A 17,720-nucleotide genomic window follows, 5' to 3' on the forward strand; every position below is an offset into this window, starting at 1 on the left:
CTCCCCGAGCTCGCTCCGGAGCGCCCCCTGCAGCCACGGGGGAACCATCGCACTCGCCCTGCTCACCGGGAGCCACCAGCGCCCCTGCCGGCTGCGAGCGGAACTGCACCCGAGGGGAAAGGGCCTGACAGCCGAGAAGGCTGGCACTGGGTTTGTGATTGTTTGCTGTTACTGCAGTAGTTATTGCTGTTTGTTTGACTGGTTATACACATACAGATAAATAATAGTAAAGAACTCTTATTTCTATTCCTCATATCTTTGCCTGAAAGCCCCTTAATTTCAAAATTATAATAATTCAGAGGAAAGGGGGTTACATTTTCCATTTCAAGGGAGGCTCCTGCCTTTCTTGGCAGACACCTGTCTTTCAAACCAAGACACCTATTTAACATAGGGCTTTCACAGAATGTTTTCTGGTATTATTGGCTCTCTCATCACAACAGCACACAGAACTGCTCCTGCTCCTGCCCCCCCCTTCCAGCCATGGGGGCTTGGGGTGCTGGAGGCAGGAGAGGATAACAGGTGAGCTGGAGATAAGGTGACAGCACAACAGTGCCATACTCACCATGCAAGAGGAGCAGAGAGTCAGTAACCAGGGTCAGCCAGGGTCAAGTGACTGCTGACCCAGTGAGTGGGCCTGGCACAAGCTTCTGTGGCGTATAGCTGAGGTGAGGTCAAGGCTGAGGACCTCAAATGCAGCTCAGGAGTAGCACAGGGAACCCACAGCAAAGCATCTCCCAACTCATCCTCACACCATTGCTGGTGCCCTGGAAGGGGGATCCAAGGCTGTAGCTGCACTGGGGCAGTGCTGGCTGTAAGCCCAGTCACACAAAACTTGCCAAGCATTTTAGGCATCTACTCCCAGTATCACCAGTCTCTCAACAAAGGGTTGTCATACCTGTCTCGAGCTGTTACTCCCCTCCTTGCTGTACATGGAGACAGTTACTGTGGGTCTGGTGCTGGACTGGACTGGTTCCAAGCCGTGCAACCCAGTTTGTTAACAAAGGCAGAGCAAGGGCAGTGCCTGCTGGCCCAAACCTCAAGGGCAATGTGCTGGCTGCACTCACAGCCTGGGCTTAGCCTCAACTCTTAGCCTGGCACATACAAGCAGGACAGCAGCACTGCAATACTATCACTGGTTCTTCCACACCCCCACATGAGGAAGACCTCTCATGCCAGGACCTCCACCTGCCATTTCTTGATGTGGAGTGTGTGTCCAAGTATGAACACCAGATGAGCAGCTTTATGAAAGGGTCTACATTTCCAAATACAGTTACTTCCACTCAGGAGCAGTATCTGAGGAACAATTTGAGCAGGATCTCAGGGAGCTGGCTCATTTTGCATTTCTGCAGTGACAGTTATAGGAAATATCCTTCAGCCAAGAACAGACAGCAACGAGATTATTTGGCTTGGAAACACTGATCATACATCTCTTGCCTCATCTTACAGTGGTCTGGTGTTCACAACCTTACAAATCATGAAGGCTGTTTCTTCTTACATTAGCAAAAGAGCCAGCACCCTCTGTTTTCGGAGACACTGCAAAGTCTTTGCCATGCTCTCAAGTCACTTCACATTCACCTCCTGCTGCCACTTTTGGTGTGTTGATAACAGGCCTCGTGACTGGTGGGCTTGATCTCCCAAGTATGTGTCACAGAGTGGCCCACCTGCATCTCTGGAGGAGAACCTCCTTGTGTTATCGCACCAGGTACCATTAGCAGAAGTTTTCCTCAGCCCCTGACTGCCTGAGCTGTGAAAGTCTCTGAAAAAGTTCCCACAAAAGAAGCTTTTCCTGTAGCTGCTTAGTTTTTCCCTTCTGGCATTACTCTCCCCCTCTGTGAGTCACTACTGTGTTATTGGCACCTGTGTGCAAGTCACAGCCTCAGAGCTGTGTGTTGTGCCTGGTAATTGAACCCCATATCACCCAGCTTTCCTCTTCTGGCAGTGGGGATCTCTGTTCCCAAGAGTGTCCTTGATGTCAGCAGGTGTGTGACCCTCCTCTAGTGGGGAAGTTCTACCTTCAAGGTGGTTTCCTTGCTCTGCGTTTTGATGCCCTCCTGCTGTGTGACACTGTGCAGGTAAGCAGGGAGCTGCCAGCTCATGAGTCACACTGACCTGAGATGTCATGTCAACGCGTCCTTTATGTCCTTGAGAGCCTCCACTTTGCCCGTTTTGGCCTGAAGAGAGACAGGATCTCTTAGTGCAGAATAACATCCCAAGAGTTTCAGCTGCAGCAGCCAAGCGATCATGTTTAGGTTCTTCAGCAAGGCTGCCAGAGGTGTAGGTGGAAAACAGCCTACACATTATCATAAAACTGTGAAATATGCAAAGTAAAATGAGAATGTTGCAAAAACAATGAATACTCGTCTGGTCCCTCCTGCAGCCAACTTACACACTTACTGTGTGAGGTCACTCAATTTAGGGGGCCCTAAAGCTGGGTTTCTGAAACCTCCCATGTCCCCAGCATGTATTTTCAGCCTGTCCAAAGGCTCTTGCTAGCACAGAAATGATGATCAAACTGTTAAAGTTCTTATACAGTAAGTCTGCATCTACAGGAGCCCTTGAGCAGAGACTATCAGGCTGCAATAAGCATTTCCCCTGTTTCCCTGAGGACAGGTGTAGCCTGTATTGGCAAAGAAAAGCAATAGCTGCACCTCCACAAGGAGAGATGCCAATTTAATCATGGTAGAGCTACACCAGCAAATTTTTGTTTTCAATGCAGACCTGGTTTAACTCCTCCTTTCCTTCCCTGCTAGCCTGTGCCTCAGTCCCTGATCTTTGCAGTCCCACAGAACTTAACTTCTCCTGCCTGCTTTCCTACAGCACCTCAGGCATCTCCAGCAGCTTTGCAGCTGCCCCTGTGGGGGCCCCACTTGCCACTGGCCTCCGGCTGCAGGGACACACTCTCCTCCCCACCCCGTAAGCACAGTGCAGCTGTGTGACCAGCCCACAAGAGCGGTGGCTGTGCTCTCACTGTCTCCCTATTTGCTATTTAAAAATACAGTGGGACTTTCATGAGAATGTCTTCAGATTAAGTTACCCTCAAGTTCTCAATAGTGCCAAAATGCCATTTGCAAGTGAGTGCAGTGCTGTTTTGGGTGGGACCCTGACCATTGGCTTGCCTGGGGTCATTAATAACCTGAATGGACTCATTTCTTACTGTAGCAGACATTTGCTACCTGGTGTGACATGGGCCACAAACCACTTTGTTAGTGGCAAAATCCACCAAATATCTGTCAAGTCTCGCACCCCCAGTTATAGGGTGTGACGAATCCAAGCAGCTCAACCCCCAGGATTTGCCTCCACATGGGATTGTTCCTATTCTGGAATAACAGAACCCCGTACAAAATTCCTTGGGAGCAGTGCCACATAGCAGCAGTTACTGAGATAGCCGGAGCTCTTCTGTGCCACCACACCAAATGACATACTCCAAACCAGTGGCTGACAGAAGCTGATCTAGCAGGGCTGACCTTTAGTGCATGGCTTGTTTATTCAGACTGCTCATGCTGGCCGAGGAACAGGGCTCTACTTGCTCCTGAGGTCTCTGACCCTATGCTGTTTGTACACCACTGGTGGATCTGTGCATGTCCTGGAGACATACCTGGTGTTCCTGCACAGCTTTGACCAGTCTACTATGTGCTCAGGATAGAGAAGAAACAGAAAGTACACAAAACCTGTCCAGACAAAATTGCTAGAGCAAAAAAGAGAACACATCTGGGCAAACCCAGAGCATGACAGCCTTACAGCTCAGGCTGACCCAAAAATCAGTACTCTCCCACCTGAAAGCAGGGACAGCTCAGCATCCAGCATTGGCAAAGAAACTTTCCTCTCTCAGCGTTCCAGGCTGGTTCAAGTCCCCCCCTGCCGCTTTCCATCCACGCTCTTGGAGGATGTCGGGAGTGCCAGAGGGCAGAGCAGAACTAGTAAAGCCCCACATGCCCAGGGCAGCGGGAGGCAGCATCAGGGGAACACGGTTCACCGGGGCAGCTGTGATCCAGGGGCGAGCACAGGCCGCACCTGGGGTCCGCAACAACAGCGCTCCCAAAGGGTCCCCAAGGCGAGGGCAGGATGTGACCTGCCGGACTACGGTTTTCCTCACAAAACGGGTCACGACCGCTGACTGTTGCCATTGACCTGTAGCTTAAATAAGCCTTCAGCGGCTCCAAAACTGATGTCCCGGCTCCGCTTCCACTCTCCTTGTTTCAATCCCTCGGACCATGCCGGGGCTCCGCGACGCCAGGGCTCGGCAGACTCGGTCGGGTTCTGGAGCGACAGCGGCCGCCGCCAGGGGCTGTCCTCGACCCGCAGCTCCGCCACTCCCGCCGGCCTCTCCCGGCCCGGCCCGGCCCGGCCGGGCCCACTCCACTCCACCCCACCCCACCCCGCCCCGCCCCGCCCCGTCCCGGCACAGCAGCCCCCGGCAGAGGGACCCGGGGAGCGGCCGGGGGTCCCGGGCCGGGCCGGGCCGCACCGCCCCCGGGCGGGGCCGAGATCGGGTTTCACATCCTGCCTCGCTCGCGGGCAGAGCGGCCATGGCGGAGAGGTGAGTGCGGTTGTCGCGCACCTGTTGAGTGGCGGGAGAGGGGAGAGAGCATTGCCGCTCTCCGGGGCTGTGGGCCTGCGCCTGGACTGGGGCCGGGGCCGGGAGCCACTCCCGGCTCGGGTGGACGGGGCGGCGCAGGGCTGGGCAAGCCGAAGCGGCAGGTGAAAGGCAGCCGGGCCGTGCCGAGCCGTGCCGAGCCGTGCCGAGCCGTGCCGAGCCGAGCCGTGCCGAGCCGTGCCGTGCCGTGCCGTGCCGTGCCGTGCCGTGCCGTGCCGCGCCGTGCCGTGCCGTGCCGTGCCGTGCCGAGCCGTGCCGAGCCGTGCCGTGCCGCGCCGTGCCGCGCCGTGCCGCGCCGTGCCGCGCCGTGCCGTGCCGTGCCGTGCCGTGCCGTGCCGTGCCGTGCCGCCAGACTCGTGCGGGACGGTGGTCCCGGTCCGCCTCCCGCCGCACCGGACTGTCCGGGGGGGAGCTCCCTCTCGCACCGTTCCAGCTCCCGCCGGGGCCTCTGCCTGGGGCCGGGACTGTGCTGTTTGCGGCCTCCGAGCGAGGCGGGCGGCCGTGAGCTCGGCTGAGCGGAGCCGGCCTGGCCCTGACTCGGAATCCTTCCTCCTGCCTGGCCCCTGCGCTTCACCGGAGGCTGCGGCCAGACTCCGTCGGGTGCCCTCGCACCTCCGAAGACGGGCGGCTCGTCGGGAACGCACCATGGTTTTGTGCCCGTTCCAGCCCGGGCTCGCCGGCACTGGGCTGGGTGCCCCCGTAGCTTTGCCCTCTCTCGCTTAAAAAAATAAACGCTTTTACAAAATGATAGTGCAAATACTATCGGGCGTGGCTGTTGCACTGTGACCAGGAGTGGGTTCTGTCCTTTCCTGGAAGAGGGTAGGGAGCCAAGATCACCTGTTGGCAGTGAAAATGGAGGGCCAGGTAGCCAGGCCAGTTTCCCAGGCTGCATCCGGCTTCCGACAAACGCAGGCGGATTTTACGGCTCCAGTGAATAACACCATTGAAGGAGAATTCCTCCTGGTCTCTCCGCACCTGGGATCGCCGGCCAGAAGTGGTTTGAATTAAGTTTGGTTCTACCAGGAGGAAAGTGCAGAGCCTGGCAGAAGCACCGTTCTCCCTGTTGCCGATGCCAATTTCTGTTGCGCTGGTCTGCCAGTGTGTTTTTCATCTAGATTAAAAACTTGGCCGATTTAACATTCCTGCAGCATGACTCTCCCCAGGGGTACCGGATTTCAGCTGGCTTCTCACGTTGTCATTGTCTGGGGGAGAGCTGCACTGCTGTTTTTCTCAGTGCCTCATTGATAATGCAAGGTGTTTGGAATAATTTTTTATTTCTCTTGCATTTGAAGTTGTTTTATTTCTTTTTCCTTCTGTGTTTCCTGCAGCAGACCATGGTTTGAGTTATCCTGTAAGGAGCATCTTGGGAAGGGATAGTGAATCCTGTGGAGGGTGGCCCTAGAATACCAGAATTCAGTCAGAGCAAAATGATGAGCACAGCAGCATTCTCTCATTTTGTCAGCAGCTGCAACTCACAGCAGTTGCTTCTGCCTCCCTGCTTGTGACAGCCAAGTCAGTGCTCAGAGATCGAGGTTGTAGGTTCCTAATTTTGGGGTAAACTGTAAAACCTGACAAAATCCTGTAGATTTGAGGCTATCATTCCACTAGCTGGTGCAGAGGAGTATAGGGCTTCTTGTGCTGGATTTCACTGTGTTTTTCCTGTGTATCCCCCACTGACTGTTTCTTTAGTGCTTTTGAGTTTGGTTTGGTGAGACAACTCTTCCTGTCAGTTGGATGGAGGCTGTCTGGCATGATGCTGAGATCACAGCAGATTACAGGAATGCAGATTTAGAAGCCAGGATTTTGGTCAGATAGTTCTCATGCCATCTGCATTCACAACAGGTTTGCCTAGCTGAAACAGATGTCTTGGCCTTAGCTGGGAGAACATAAGCTACAGTGAGATCTCAGTCCATGGGTCTGGTGCATTTTGTAACAGAGAATTTTATGGTCATCCTTGTGATGCAAAAGGCTGCTTTCAGCCTGGCCCTGACTGGATTTGTGGCAGAAATCCTCATGAGAGGCATGCACGTGTAATATGCCGTGCAGAACAGGGCTCACCGAGCACTGCCCTGCTTTAGAGACACAAAAGGCAAATGCCTCCCATTCAACCGATTTACTTGATTTCTAGAAAAATGTAATGGGCTGTGGTGCAAAGATGAAAGGAGAGCCTGGGATTCCTGTAGTGAGCTGCCTACTGGATAAGAAAATCTTGTGGATTTCATTGTATTGGTGTCTGAGCTTTGAGGCATTTTTTGAATCCGTTTTGCCATTCTTTTGGGGCTGCCTTCACAGGATTGGGCTAACTGCCTGCTGGCAACCAGGTAAAGTTTTATAGACCAGGAAACAAGGGGTTTTTTTTTCCTCTTAGAGCCATGGAGGAAGAATTATTAGCATAGTTGAGGGACTGTCGAAAGAACTGTAAGATACACAGAATCAGCTTTAATGAAATTACTTCTGTAATTAAAGGTAACAAAGCATAAACAGTGGTAGGATTCTGACTTTTCGTCCCATGAGGGTAGGGGTTTTTTTTTGCAGGCACTGCCATTTAATAAATATTCATATTAATTAACCCTTTTTTGAAGTAATATGTGTCATATCTGTATTTCCTGACAGGTAAATGCTTTAGTAACAGTACTACTTGGTTGCCATTTTATTTATGGAGAAGAAAGCTTTTCAGTTTGGACCTTCTGTTTTAGCAGCATGATTTTGGCTGTTTGAATTAAACAGCCTCCGGATGGGTGGAGGGGGAGATCTTCCAGCCTACCCAGAAATGTTGGGGTTGCTGAAGTCATGTTAGCTGGGTGGAAGGACTGGGAATGGTACTGAGTGTGCTTGTTCAGCAGGAAACCTGCTGTTCTGGCTGGCTGTTTTAACTTAATACAAAATGTAAGGGATTCATCAGGTTTTTTGTGATTACAATGAGGACTCTTAATTTTATTATTGAATCTTGAGTTATTTTAGTATAGCTTGTGGGTTTTAGTTAATTCAGATTAATTCAGGCTTTAATTTGTGTTTGCATGAATACCAGTTTCCATGTTTTTTAGAAACTTTAGTTTAGGAATGAGTGAAAACTTTGACACTTCATCAGCCTGCCCTGGAACTGCTAATGGGCTCTGTGTGTCTGAACTCAGCTGTGGCTTTGTAGCAGAGGGGTCTTCTGGTTTTGGCAGGGCATCCAAGCCCGCTCACTGTTGTGCAGGGCAGAGCTCTCCACATCCTCTGAACTGGGCCCATGTGTCCTGTTCTAGTTTACCCTCTTCTTAGTTGGCTTAAATAAGGCCATGAGTAAACATCCTCTCTCTAGCTTGCTGTGACTGCAGGACAAGCCCATGCCCCCCCCAGCAGGTTATCCCACTCTGGTCTGCTGGATGAGCCTTTTCCTGGATGGGCATTGTGGTAGTTCACTTGGCAGTAAATGAACTGGGATAGCAAAGGTCTCTGTTAGCTCTGTAAAATCAGTGGAAATAAGTGCACTTAGGGAGAGGTTATCAGCAAGCCTGACCTCTGCCATACGCTCCTGTCATCCCCACTTCTCTAAACATGCTGCTGAGCTGGTGAGCTTAACCAGGGCAGCTTCCTTGGGATGAAATGGTTTAGGGATGACTGGCTTTAAGTGAACTCAGGAGTTTGTTTTCCTCCAGTAGCTCTTCTGGCAGAAGTGGAAGAGGGGCTGTGGAGGACAAGGTAGTTGTCCTGTCTACAATCACTGCCAAAACCTTTCTAAGCTGCTTCCATCAGGAGGCCCAGCATGGCCCAGAGCTAGCTCCTAAGGGGGAGTCAAGCCTTCCAGTGTTTGACTATGCAGATAAAGCCTGGTCTTTGGGAAATGCCTTCAGAGACGTCTGAGTCTTCTGATGGAAACTAATCAGAAATTCAAAGGAAAGAAGGAGTGTTTCCTCCTACCTGAAGTCTCCTTTTCCAGTGTTTCTATTCCTGTTGTACTCCCCAAATGGCTTTCTCAGTGGGTGATGCAATTAGGAAGAGATGCTTGCAAGCTTTCAGCAAATAGATAGGTCAGAATTTGAAATGTTCCTTTTAGGCTCCATCAGTCCTTCCTAGGTGGAGTGCAATTATTTGTGCCTTGTTGTGACATGTTAGGCTTGTGTTTCTATAAAAAGTCCCCCAGGCAGATTCAAATAGTTCATGAAGTGCCTCTTATTTGTAATAAAAATAAATTCTGGATCAGGCACTGGGATTTGGTTTTAGCTGGATTCATAGAAGGTTTCTGAGTTCTGCTGTCATTACTTACATATTTGATGTTAATTCCTGCCTTTGCCAAGGAAGGCTGTTCCCTTGTAGGAAAGACAGCTTTAATGAGCAAACAATTTCTTGTCCTTTTTAGTAGCTCAGTCGTGAGTATCCATTGAAGCAAGCTGTCTGTTGGATGGGTTTTATGCTTTTCATGAGGAAGAGTAATCTTCTGCTTTGGACAGTTTCTTAAAACAGTCAGTTCTTGGAGTGGCAGGAGAGTATTAACTAAAGCAGCAGCTGTGAGGTCCATCTGGCTCATACATCTGGAAGAGACACTGTAGGTCAAAAGAAAATTCTTTTGCACTTGGTCTTTGTCTCATGGGATAATGGAAATACCATTATTTGGTATATATTCTCTCATCCTAGTTACTGTTCCAAGGGTTTGAGGTTACTGCTGTAAGGATTAAGTGTTTTATATTTCCAGTTGAGTGTAGCCCAGTAAATTTCAGTGTAGCTGGTGTCAGCTATCTTCCAGCTACTCTCCCAAGCTTTTTTATTTGTGTGTTGTCAGCTGCCATTTTTTTGGTTATGCAGCACACACAGCCAAGAGATATTTGGAAAACTTAAAATGAGGATGCTGGAGGTCCAGATTGTTTGCTTGCAGCGAAGCATGGGAGAGGGAAAGGACTCTGTGATTCCCAGGGGAGTGTTGGCATGGCTTGTGTAGCAGCTCAAGGAGACATGGCCTCCCCGTCTTACATGCTTCAGGCAAAAAGAAGGGGCTTGAGTTGGACAATATCAGCTTTAGAAAATTTCTCCTGAAAAAAAACCACACTGAAAGACAAAAGTGCTGGAGATGCTGAGTTTATTTTTTTTTTTGGGGCTCTTTTGTCTCTTTGTACTTTAGGTCTTGTATGAAATTCCAGCAAGGGCTCCATGCTACAGAGCGCTGGAACTTCTGAAATAAAGAGGTCTTAATAAAATTGTTTGCTGACATCTTCATCAACCATCAGAGGCAAATAGAAATCTGGTTCTACAAGGAGGGTGTATTTTCCTACCCCTCTTGTATTCTGCTTGCACTCAGCTCCCTGAGCCAAGCTCTTGCTGCACTTCCTCAGTGGCAAGTGCTCCAACATGGGATGAAGTGAACAGGGAGCACCCTGTACTCCCCAGACTTGCTGTGTGTTCCTGTCTCAACTTGAAGCAGAGCAGTCCTGGGCATCTCTAAACCAGCCTTTTTCTTAGCTGCAGGGTTTATGATCTACCAAAACCAAACAAGCCAAGCAGGAAGGGTCCCCCACACGAACCTGTGCTGGGTTCACCTGTGTGTGTAACTTCGCAGCTGTGGGACACTGCCATAAAGCACTTTGCTTTGACAGATGGGGCTGTTTCCTACTTGAGCAAACAAGGTTGCTGGTTTTTGCCTGGAAACCTGTTACAGAGGCAGCAAAGACTCATTGTAATGGGATTTTGTGTCATCATGGACTTGTGGGCCAGGGCCAGGTGCTCTGTAGCAGGGATAGCCTCTTTGTTCTGTAGGTCTGTTTTTTCTGTTTGCTTTTGCTTGTGTCATTCATCTGGGACAAAATAAACAAAGAGGCTTACCATCTCCATCACTAGTGATACCAAGAAAATCCCTGCACAATGCTGCCTGATGAGCTGAGACTGAGCTCAGCAAATCCCCTTTTAACCACACAGAGTTCAGCTGTCTTGGGTTTTTCTGACTCTGAGGCAGTGTGATGTGTTGTGTACAAGCAGCCAGGGCTCAGGTTAGAAGGATGAATTGGTGTAAAATATTTTCAGGCACAAAGGAAGGTCAGAGAAAAAGTTACAGGAGTCTTTATAGCTGAATAATTAAATACAGGCCCAGGGAATGCAGTGGGTGAGCTGTTCTGTGTAGCCTTGCCTGGAAAGGTTCCTCTGCACTGGCTGGAGTGGCTGACTCCACATTGTTGGAACCCCAACCTGCCCACTGGTCCTGGCCAGCTCAACTGCTCCAGCACCTACTTCTCACCCCCCTGCCAATCTGCTGGGGCGGTTGTACTCCGCCACGCAGTCTTATCTGCTCTGGGCTTGTCCCCTGTATGCTATTGGTGCCACGTGGGAAATATCAAGTGCCGGGTTGTTTCCAGACATGGAGTGAACTGTAGGTGGTCATACTGTGATCCAGGCACTGAGTCTTCCTTCTAGGTGTTTAAACAGTAAGCCAAGGTTCAGCTGTTAGTTTCTACATGGTCACTTTGTTATAAAATGGTAAATGTTGTATTTGGTCCTCTTCTGGTCCTGCATCCATTTCTTCCTTATGTACATTGTAGTTCTTTGATAGTCCTTTGATAGCTGCAGCTATCCAGCTGTGTGTCAACCACATTGTTTAGCTCTTCTTGGCTCCCTAGATCCAATGGTTATGTTTGGGATTTTTTTATTAGATCTTCCAAGCATTGCTCTAAGCTAGGGTGAGAGGAGAAACTCCAAGTGTTTTTATGAATTCTTGATCATCACCAATCAATGAAGTGAAGCAAAGAGAGATGGTGAAATGGCTGTGAGCTGAGGTGCAGAGCCTGGAGTGCAACTGGCATGAGGAGCATTTAATGTAGGCCTGAGGGCAGATGCTTAGCACATCATAATGTGGAGGTATATTATCTTATACAAGGGTATATTATTATACCCTTGTAATACAGTGAATATTATCTTAGTAATTTATATCCTTGAATACAGTGGGATATGGCTGAGTTGTATTTAATCAACCCAGCAAAATGAGTGGGAAGCAAGTAGCATTGGGGCTTAGAGGACAACTTTGTGCTTGGGTTGGTGCTGCCCTTGGGTTTTCGTCTGCAGTCCTGAGTTAGAGTACAAATGGCCGAAGAGTTGCAGTTTTGGCTTGGAAACACCTCAGAGAGCTTGCCCCTGAAATAAGCTACTCTAATTTTCATTAAATTAGTTTGAAATTCACAGAAGATAAGGATGAAAAGCAGATATGCTCCTTTCTGTACAGAGGATTTAGAAGCTGCTGAGGAAATGCCTGGTGGTGGTATGACAACCCAGCCTAAATTCACTAAAGCTGTAATTTGAAATTAGTCTAAGACACAGGTTTAAGGTTCTGGAGACTTCCAAATTAGAAGTCTGTTTTGGGATGGCAATAAGCATAAAAAATAAGAAAAACAGTGATGATCTGGAGGTGAAACTGTTCACTGCCACCTTTTTTTTTTTTTTTTTTCTGGCTCTGAGTCCTGTCACCAGAGTGGTTGAGTTCACTAAAGCAAGAGAAAACCATCTGCTTTTAGTTAGCAGGCTGAATTATCTCTGTGAGGGATTTGAGGAGCTCTGCTGTCCTCATATGATGAGTGCTGGGGATGGGGAAAGAGTGGGAGGGGGTCATAGACAATTATTGAATTTGCAGTACATCATTGAATCATCCACTCTGATTTTAGTGTGCCATGATGTTATCATCCTGTTCCCTCTCCCATGGTCTGTTGAGCCAGCTTTGAATGTGATGCTGTTGAAGTGACTTTGGCCTTGAATTCCAAATGCCACTGCAAGAGGGAGGCTGGCAAAGAGATACTGTGGGCAGAGCTTCCTTTAGTGGGGGCACTTCTTTGGGTTGATCTTGTTCTTGAAACAGGGAAGGCTATATGAGTCTGGCAGCCAGGGCCATGTCAGTGATTTCAGCCTCTCTGGCTCCCCATAACTCTTCCCCAGGAAGGTGGCCTCTCAATGTGCAATGGCAGCTCCCCATCAGCCATTCAGTGCTCTAACAGCTGAGCATTTGTGTGCTTAAACTTTATTTGGTCTTGGAGGGATGAAATCACTCACTATTTTCTTGATTTAGCTGCTTTTGAGCTGTGGAAGCTGTCTGTGCATGGGGGAGAAGCTTCTTGGTAACCTGTTGTTCGGTGAAGTTGTGCTGGCTACAGGGAAGTTCCACCTTGGGCTTCTTTTGTCCACCCTGCTCTCCCTGGAGCGGGAAGCAAAGACTTCAGATGGGAAAGAGTGAACAGCATGGTGATCACCAAATGGTTTAATGAAACAACCCAGAGTTCAGCTCTACATGTAAAAATGAACATCTTCCAGTAGTTGTTGTGCCCACCCCTGCCTGGCCTGGATGGCTCGAGTAGTGAGCTGAGTTCAAAAGGTGTTGATTTTGACCTGCAGTGGAATCTCTTTGGGGAAGAGTACAGTTTCCTATTTTAGAGTGTCTCCTGATACAACGTACATCTTGTACTCTGGATGTGAAATAAAATAGCCACTGCAGCTGGCCTGGACAGCTCTATTACCCTGGTCTTGCCAGGGCACGTGGCACCAGCTCCAAAGTAGAGTTGGGCCCCCAGGAATGGCATGTGGTGGGCCCTTGGCACAAGCGGAGGACGGCATGCAGTTAATTCCTATTGCATTGCTCAAGCCTCTGCTGTTCACAACGGCAGCCATTTCTTCAAGCAAGAGCATGTGGGTGGTCAGAGAACAGACAAATTTGTCATAGAACTGCCAGCAGTGCAGCTTTCTTGTCCTTTGAATTCCATCTAGACCTGGCGTAAAGCAGTTTCATGGACTGCAGAGATTTGAGGGACTTTACATAAATTAACAGTATTCTCCAGAAATTACCATTTTGGGTTTGTTTCTTATGGTAGGACCTTGTACTGCTTTGCGTATAGGTCTACAGCTGTAAACACTCCTGAATGGTGCGGCTGTTTGCCTGGGAAAGGCAGTAAGAGCTTTAACAGTGAGCTGTGTCTGTGCTGTAGAGCTTGGACTACTCTGTTGGTCCTCTGGGAAGTGCAGCCTGTCATTAGGACAGGCGGTATGTGGGCCCATTAACAGAAAGCAATATCAGTGTGGCTGACTCTGAAAACTGGGTGCTGCTGAAGGCGGCATTCAGCCAGCCCCTTCTTGGGTGCAGCTCTGTCATAGCAGAGCTCTCTGTGCTGCTCAAGAGGCAGGACAGTGTCGGGCTTCATCTTTCAACTTTACACCTGCTAAGCTGTGCGAGAAGATGAGAAAAGGAATGAATAGCTGGGAGGTGCAATCCTCATTTTTACTGTGCTTCAGGCAAGAGTTGATCCATGATGTTTTTATTTTTTAGATTAAGACCTGTTGCTGACTAAACCTGTTTTGCAGTTTGTTAGCTATTGGGCCCAGCCTCTTGTCTTTTGCATGTCTCCTGCCAAGGTCCTGCTGGCCTCAACCTTGGCTACAGCTCTGTGCTCAGTAGTGCTGAAGATTAACAAGGGAGAAGGCCCAAGCTGTGGCAGTTCCTGGGAAGGGAAATGCCGTTGCAGGGTGCTGCTCTCCTGGAATCTTGGCTGCCCTTTGATATCATCCTGTACTCCTCCCAGGAAGGAGGAGCCTTGGCTCCTCTACCTCTCACCTGGTGGCTGCCTCAGGAGGTGCTTTGGTTGTGTAGCATGTTTCCAGCTGGAAAAACCATCTAGTTTTGCGCATCTAGAAACTGTGAACATGCAGTTACCTGTGAAAACTCAGTACATATGTGCTGAATAGTTATGATAATGCTAAGCCTGGGGTTATAATGGGATCCTTATGACTGGCAGCATAAAAATAAAATTAATGAGACCTGTCTGCCTGGCCACAGAGCTGGTGTTTACTCTCAAGCCTGCTAAAAAGGGGCTGTCTGCTGTCTTGTAAGAACCCTAAGATTGTTCCTTGGCTAAAGAGGAGCTGATGGGAACAGAGGTGGCATGGAAATCATTTAGTGATGACATTACCAGCTCAGAAAGATTGGATACCTCCAACAAGAATAGATCAGACTTTTTTTGTTTGGCCTTTTAAAGAAAGATGCAAAAAAAAAAAGGAAATGTGCAGGGGAAAGAAGGATAGTGGAATGAGAAGGAGGTTTACCAAAAAGGGGAAGCTGTATCCAAGCAGGAAGACCAAAACCTTATCTATTTCAGCAGATTACATGTAAAATTAAAATAAGGCAGGCCAGATTAAGACTTTTGAAGAGTGAATTTGCCAAATATGATTAACTTTCAAATGCATCAGAAGCCTTTCGGAAACTGGCAGGAGAAGAGATCAAAGTGTGAGAGGCACAGAACATAAAGCTATCACAAAAAAATCTAAACCATTTTTGGCCATCTTGACTCATGTGGAGGAGCTCTGCAAACTACAGGCTTGCTACAGAAGAGCTGTCTGAGAAGTTGTCTTGTATCGAACATCAGTAGAAATAGCTTTAGAGCAAATAGAGGAACTGATAAGAAACTAAGGAACAGATAGCATGTACTCAAGAGTGCCAAAGAATCTTAAATCTGAAATTGCTGAGATACTTTCATGTGTATCCTGCTGCTAAAGTGCCCTTGGTATCACATAAATTGGTAGTGGCAAATGCAATGGCATTTTTAAAAGTGGAGAGTCTTGAGGAAATTGGGGAAGTGGCTCAGTATTTGTTAGGGTGTGCTGCTAGGGAAGGGCTGTGGAGAGTATTCAGGGTTCCGTGGACTGTTGGGTCTGACCCCTGTGCCTAAGTCTCTGCAATGAAGAACAAGTTTGCTGAAGGCATGGCCAAGCTTGCAGCAGTGTAAGCAGGGCTGTTGTAAAGACAAGCCCTGCCTCTGCCCCACAGATCTGCTGGAGGTCGATGAGCATGCTGGGAGCAGGACACTAGGCTTCATGAATCTCTGTTTTCAGACAGTCTTTGGCAAGTTTCTCTGCCAAAGACTTTTAGGAGAGAGTCACCGTGGACATGGAGGAAGGGTCTTGTTAAGGACTGAGAGCTGGTGAAAGCACAGACTGCAAAGGGTAGGGCTTGCTGGTCATTTTTCAGCCTGGGAAAGAGGCAGCAGCAAGGCCGGAGAAACTAGTGCTGGGAGTGTTTTGCATCTTATGGGTAACCTCAGGTACAGAGGGGTGCAGTGACATTCAGGTTTGCGGAGTGGATTGAATAGCTCACTGAAGGTGAGGAAATCTGTAAGGACCTCACAGAACCAAGCAAGTGGACCAATATGTAACAGATAAGTGTCAGTGTAGGAAAATGGGGTGAACTGGGAAAAATTACCTGTACTGGGCCTATTTGATACTCAGTCTGGAACTAATGGTTATAATTTGAGAAGAAGCTTGGAGTCATTGACAGTTCTCTGAAATCATCAGTTCTGTCTGTGATACTAGCCAAAGAAACCAATCAGTTTTGGACACCATCAGCAAGGGAGTTAATAACAAAGCAGAGGACATAATTTTGACCCTCTCCAACACTTTGTTCATGTCTTGGAGGCTGCATGCTGTTCTGATTTCTGCATTGTGAGAAGGACACTGGTGTTAGAGAGACTTCAGTGTAGATGATTAAAACTACTAAGGGACACAGCAGCTGCCTTATGAGGAGAGAGCATAAAAAATTTGTGACTCCTTGATTTAGAAAAGTCTTGCAGAGCATATGATCAAGGTATGCAAAGTCATGGAGGTAATAGAATCATAGAATAGTTTGGCCTGGAAAGGACATTAAAGATCATCTAGTTTCAACCCCCTGTCATGGGCAGGGAAACCTTTCACTAGGCCACGTTGCTCAGAGTTCCATCCAGTCTGGCCTTGAATGCTTCCGAGGAAGGGGCAGCCACAACTACTCTGGGCAAACCCATTCCAGTGCCTCACCACCCTCAGAGCAAAGAATTTCCTCCTAATATCTAATTGAAACCTACTCTCAGTTTGAATCGATTCCTCTTTGTCCTGTCACTACATGCTCTTGTAAAAAAGTCCCTCTCCATTTTTCTTGTAAGCCCCCTTTAGGAACTGGAAGGCTGCAGTTATGTCACCCCTAAGCCTCCTCTTTTCCAGGCTGAACAAACCCGATTCTCTCAGCCTTTCCTCATAAGAGAGGTGCTCCATCCCCCTGATCAACTTGGTGGCCTCCTCTGGACTGGCTCCAACAGGTCCATGTCTGTCTGGCACTGAGGACTCCGGAGCTGGATGCAGCACTGCAGGTGGGGCCTCACCTGAGGGGAGTAGAGGGGCAGAATCCCCCCTCCCTTGACCTGCTGCCCACACTTCTTTTGATGCAGCCAGGACATGGTTGGTTTCTGGGTGCCAGCGCACACGGCCGGGTGTGTGCAGCCTCTCATCCGCCAGCACCCCCAAAATCCTTCTCAGCAGGGCTGCTCTCGATCTGTTCCTGCCCCAGTGGGGATCGATACTGGGACTGATACCCAACCCACGTGCCGCACCAGCATCTGGCCTTGTTAAACCTCATGAGGTTGCTGTGGGCCACTTCTCAGGCTTGTCCAGGTCCCTGTGGATGGCCCTGTCCTTCAGGTGTGTCATCTGCAAACCTGCTGAGGGTACACTTGTTCTCGTCATGTATTAATGAAGATACTAAATAACACTGGTCCCAGTATGGACCCCAGAGGGACCCCACTTGTCACTGATGTCCATTGGGACTCTGAGCCATCGAGCACTACCCTCTGCATGTGACTGTCCAACCGCTTTCTTATCCATCTATCATGGTTTGACACTGGCCCAACACCAGGCACCCACAAGAGCTGCTCGCTCACCCTTCTCTGCCACAGCTGGGCAGAGGAGGGAAAAGGAAAAAAAAAATTACCAAAGGCTTCATGAGCAAGATAAGGACCAGGAGAATAAAACACTTCAAGGGCGAACCAGGTTCAACTTAAGTTGCGAAGTGAATTTATTACTAACAGAGTCAGAGGAGGATAATGAGAAGTAAAATAAGCCCTCAGAACACCTTCCTCCCCCCAGTCCCCTCCCTCCTTCCCACCAACAGTGCAGGGAGACAGGGCATGGGGGTTTGGTCAGTCCATCACTGAGATTTCCTTCCGCTGGTCCGGGAGAGGAGTCCTTCCCCTGTGCGGCCATGGGCTCCCTCCCATGGGAGACAGTTCTCCGTGACCTTCCCTGGCGTGGGTCCACTCTCACAAGCAGCAGTCCTCCCAAAACTGCTGCACTGTCAGTCCCTCCCATGGGCACACAGTCCTCCCAAAACTGC

The 17,720-nt window shown here is 49.1% G+C and overlaps 1 protein-coding gene across 1 annotated transcript in view; it reads left to right on the forward strand.

The window, feature by feature from the left end:
• The first annotated feature begins 4,432 nt into the window (after positions 1 to 4,432).
• LOC138121202 (rho GTPase-activating protein 39-like) overlaps positions 4,433 to 17,720 on the forward strand; it is a 56,708-nt gene continuing 43,420 nt past the window's right edge. The window contains exon 1 of the mRNA XM_069034461.1: positions 4,433 to 4,537. Coding sequence (XP_068890562.1) covers positions 4,527 to 4,537 — 11 coding nt within the window. The 5' untranslated portion in view covers positions 4,433 to 4,526. The remainder of the gene's footprint in view (positions 4,538 to 17,720) is intronic.

This window comes from Aphelocoma coerulescens, chromosome 20, assembly GCF_041296385.1.
Source record: "Aphelocoma coerulescens isolate FSJ_1873_10779 chromosome 20, UR_Acoe_1.0, whole genome shotgun sequence".
Classification (NCBI taxonomy): domain Eukaryota; kingdom Metazoa; phylum Chordata; class Aves; order Passeriformes; family Corvidae; genus Aphelocoma; species Aphelocoma coerulescens.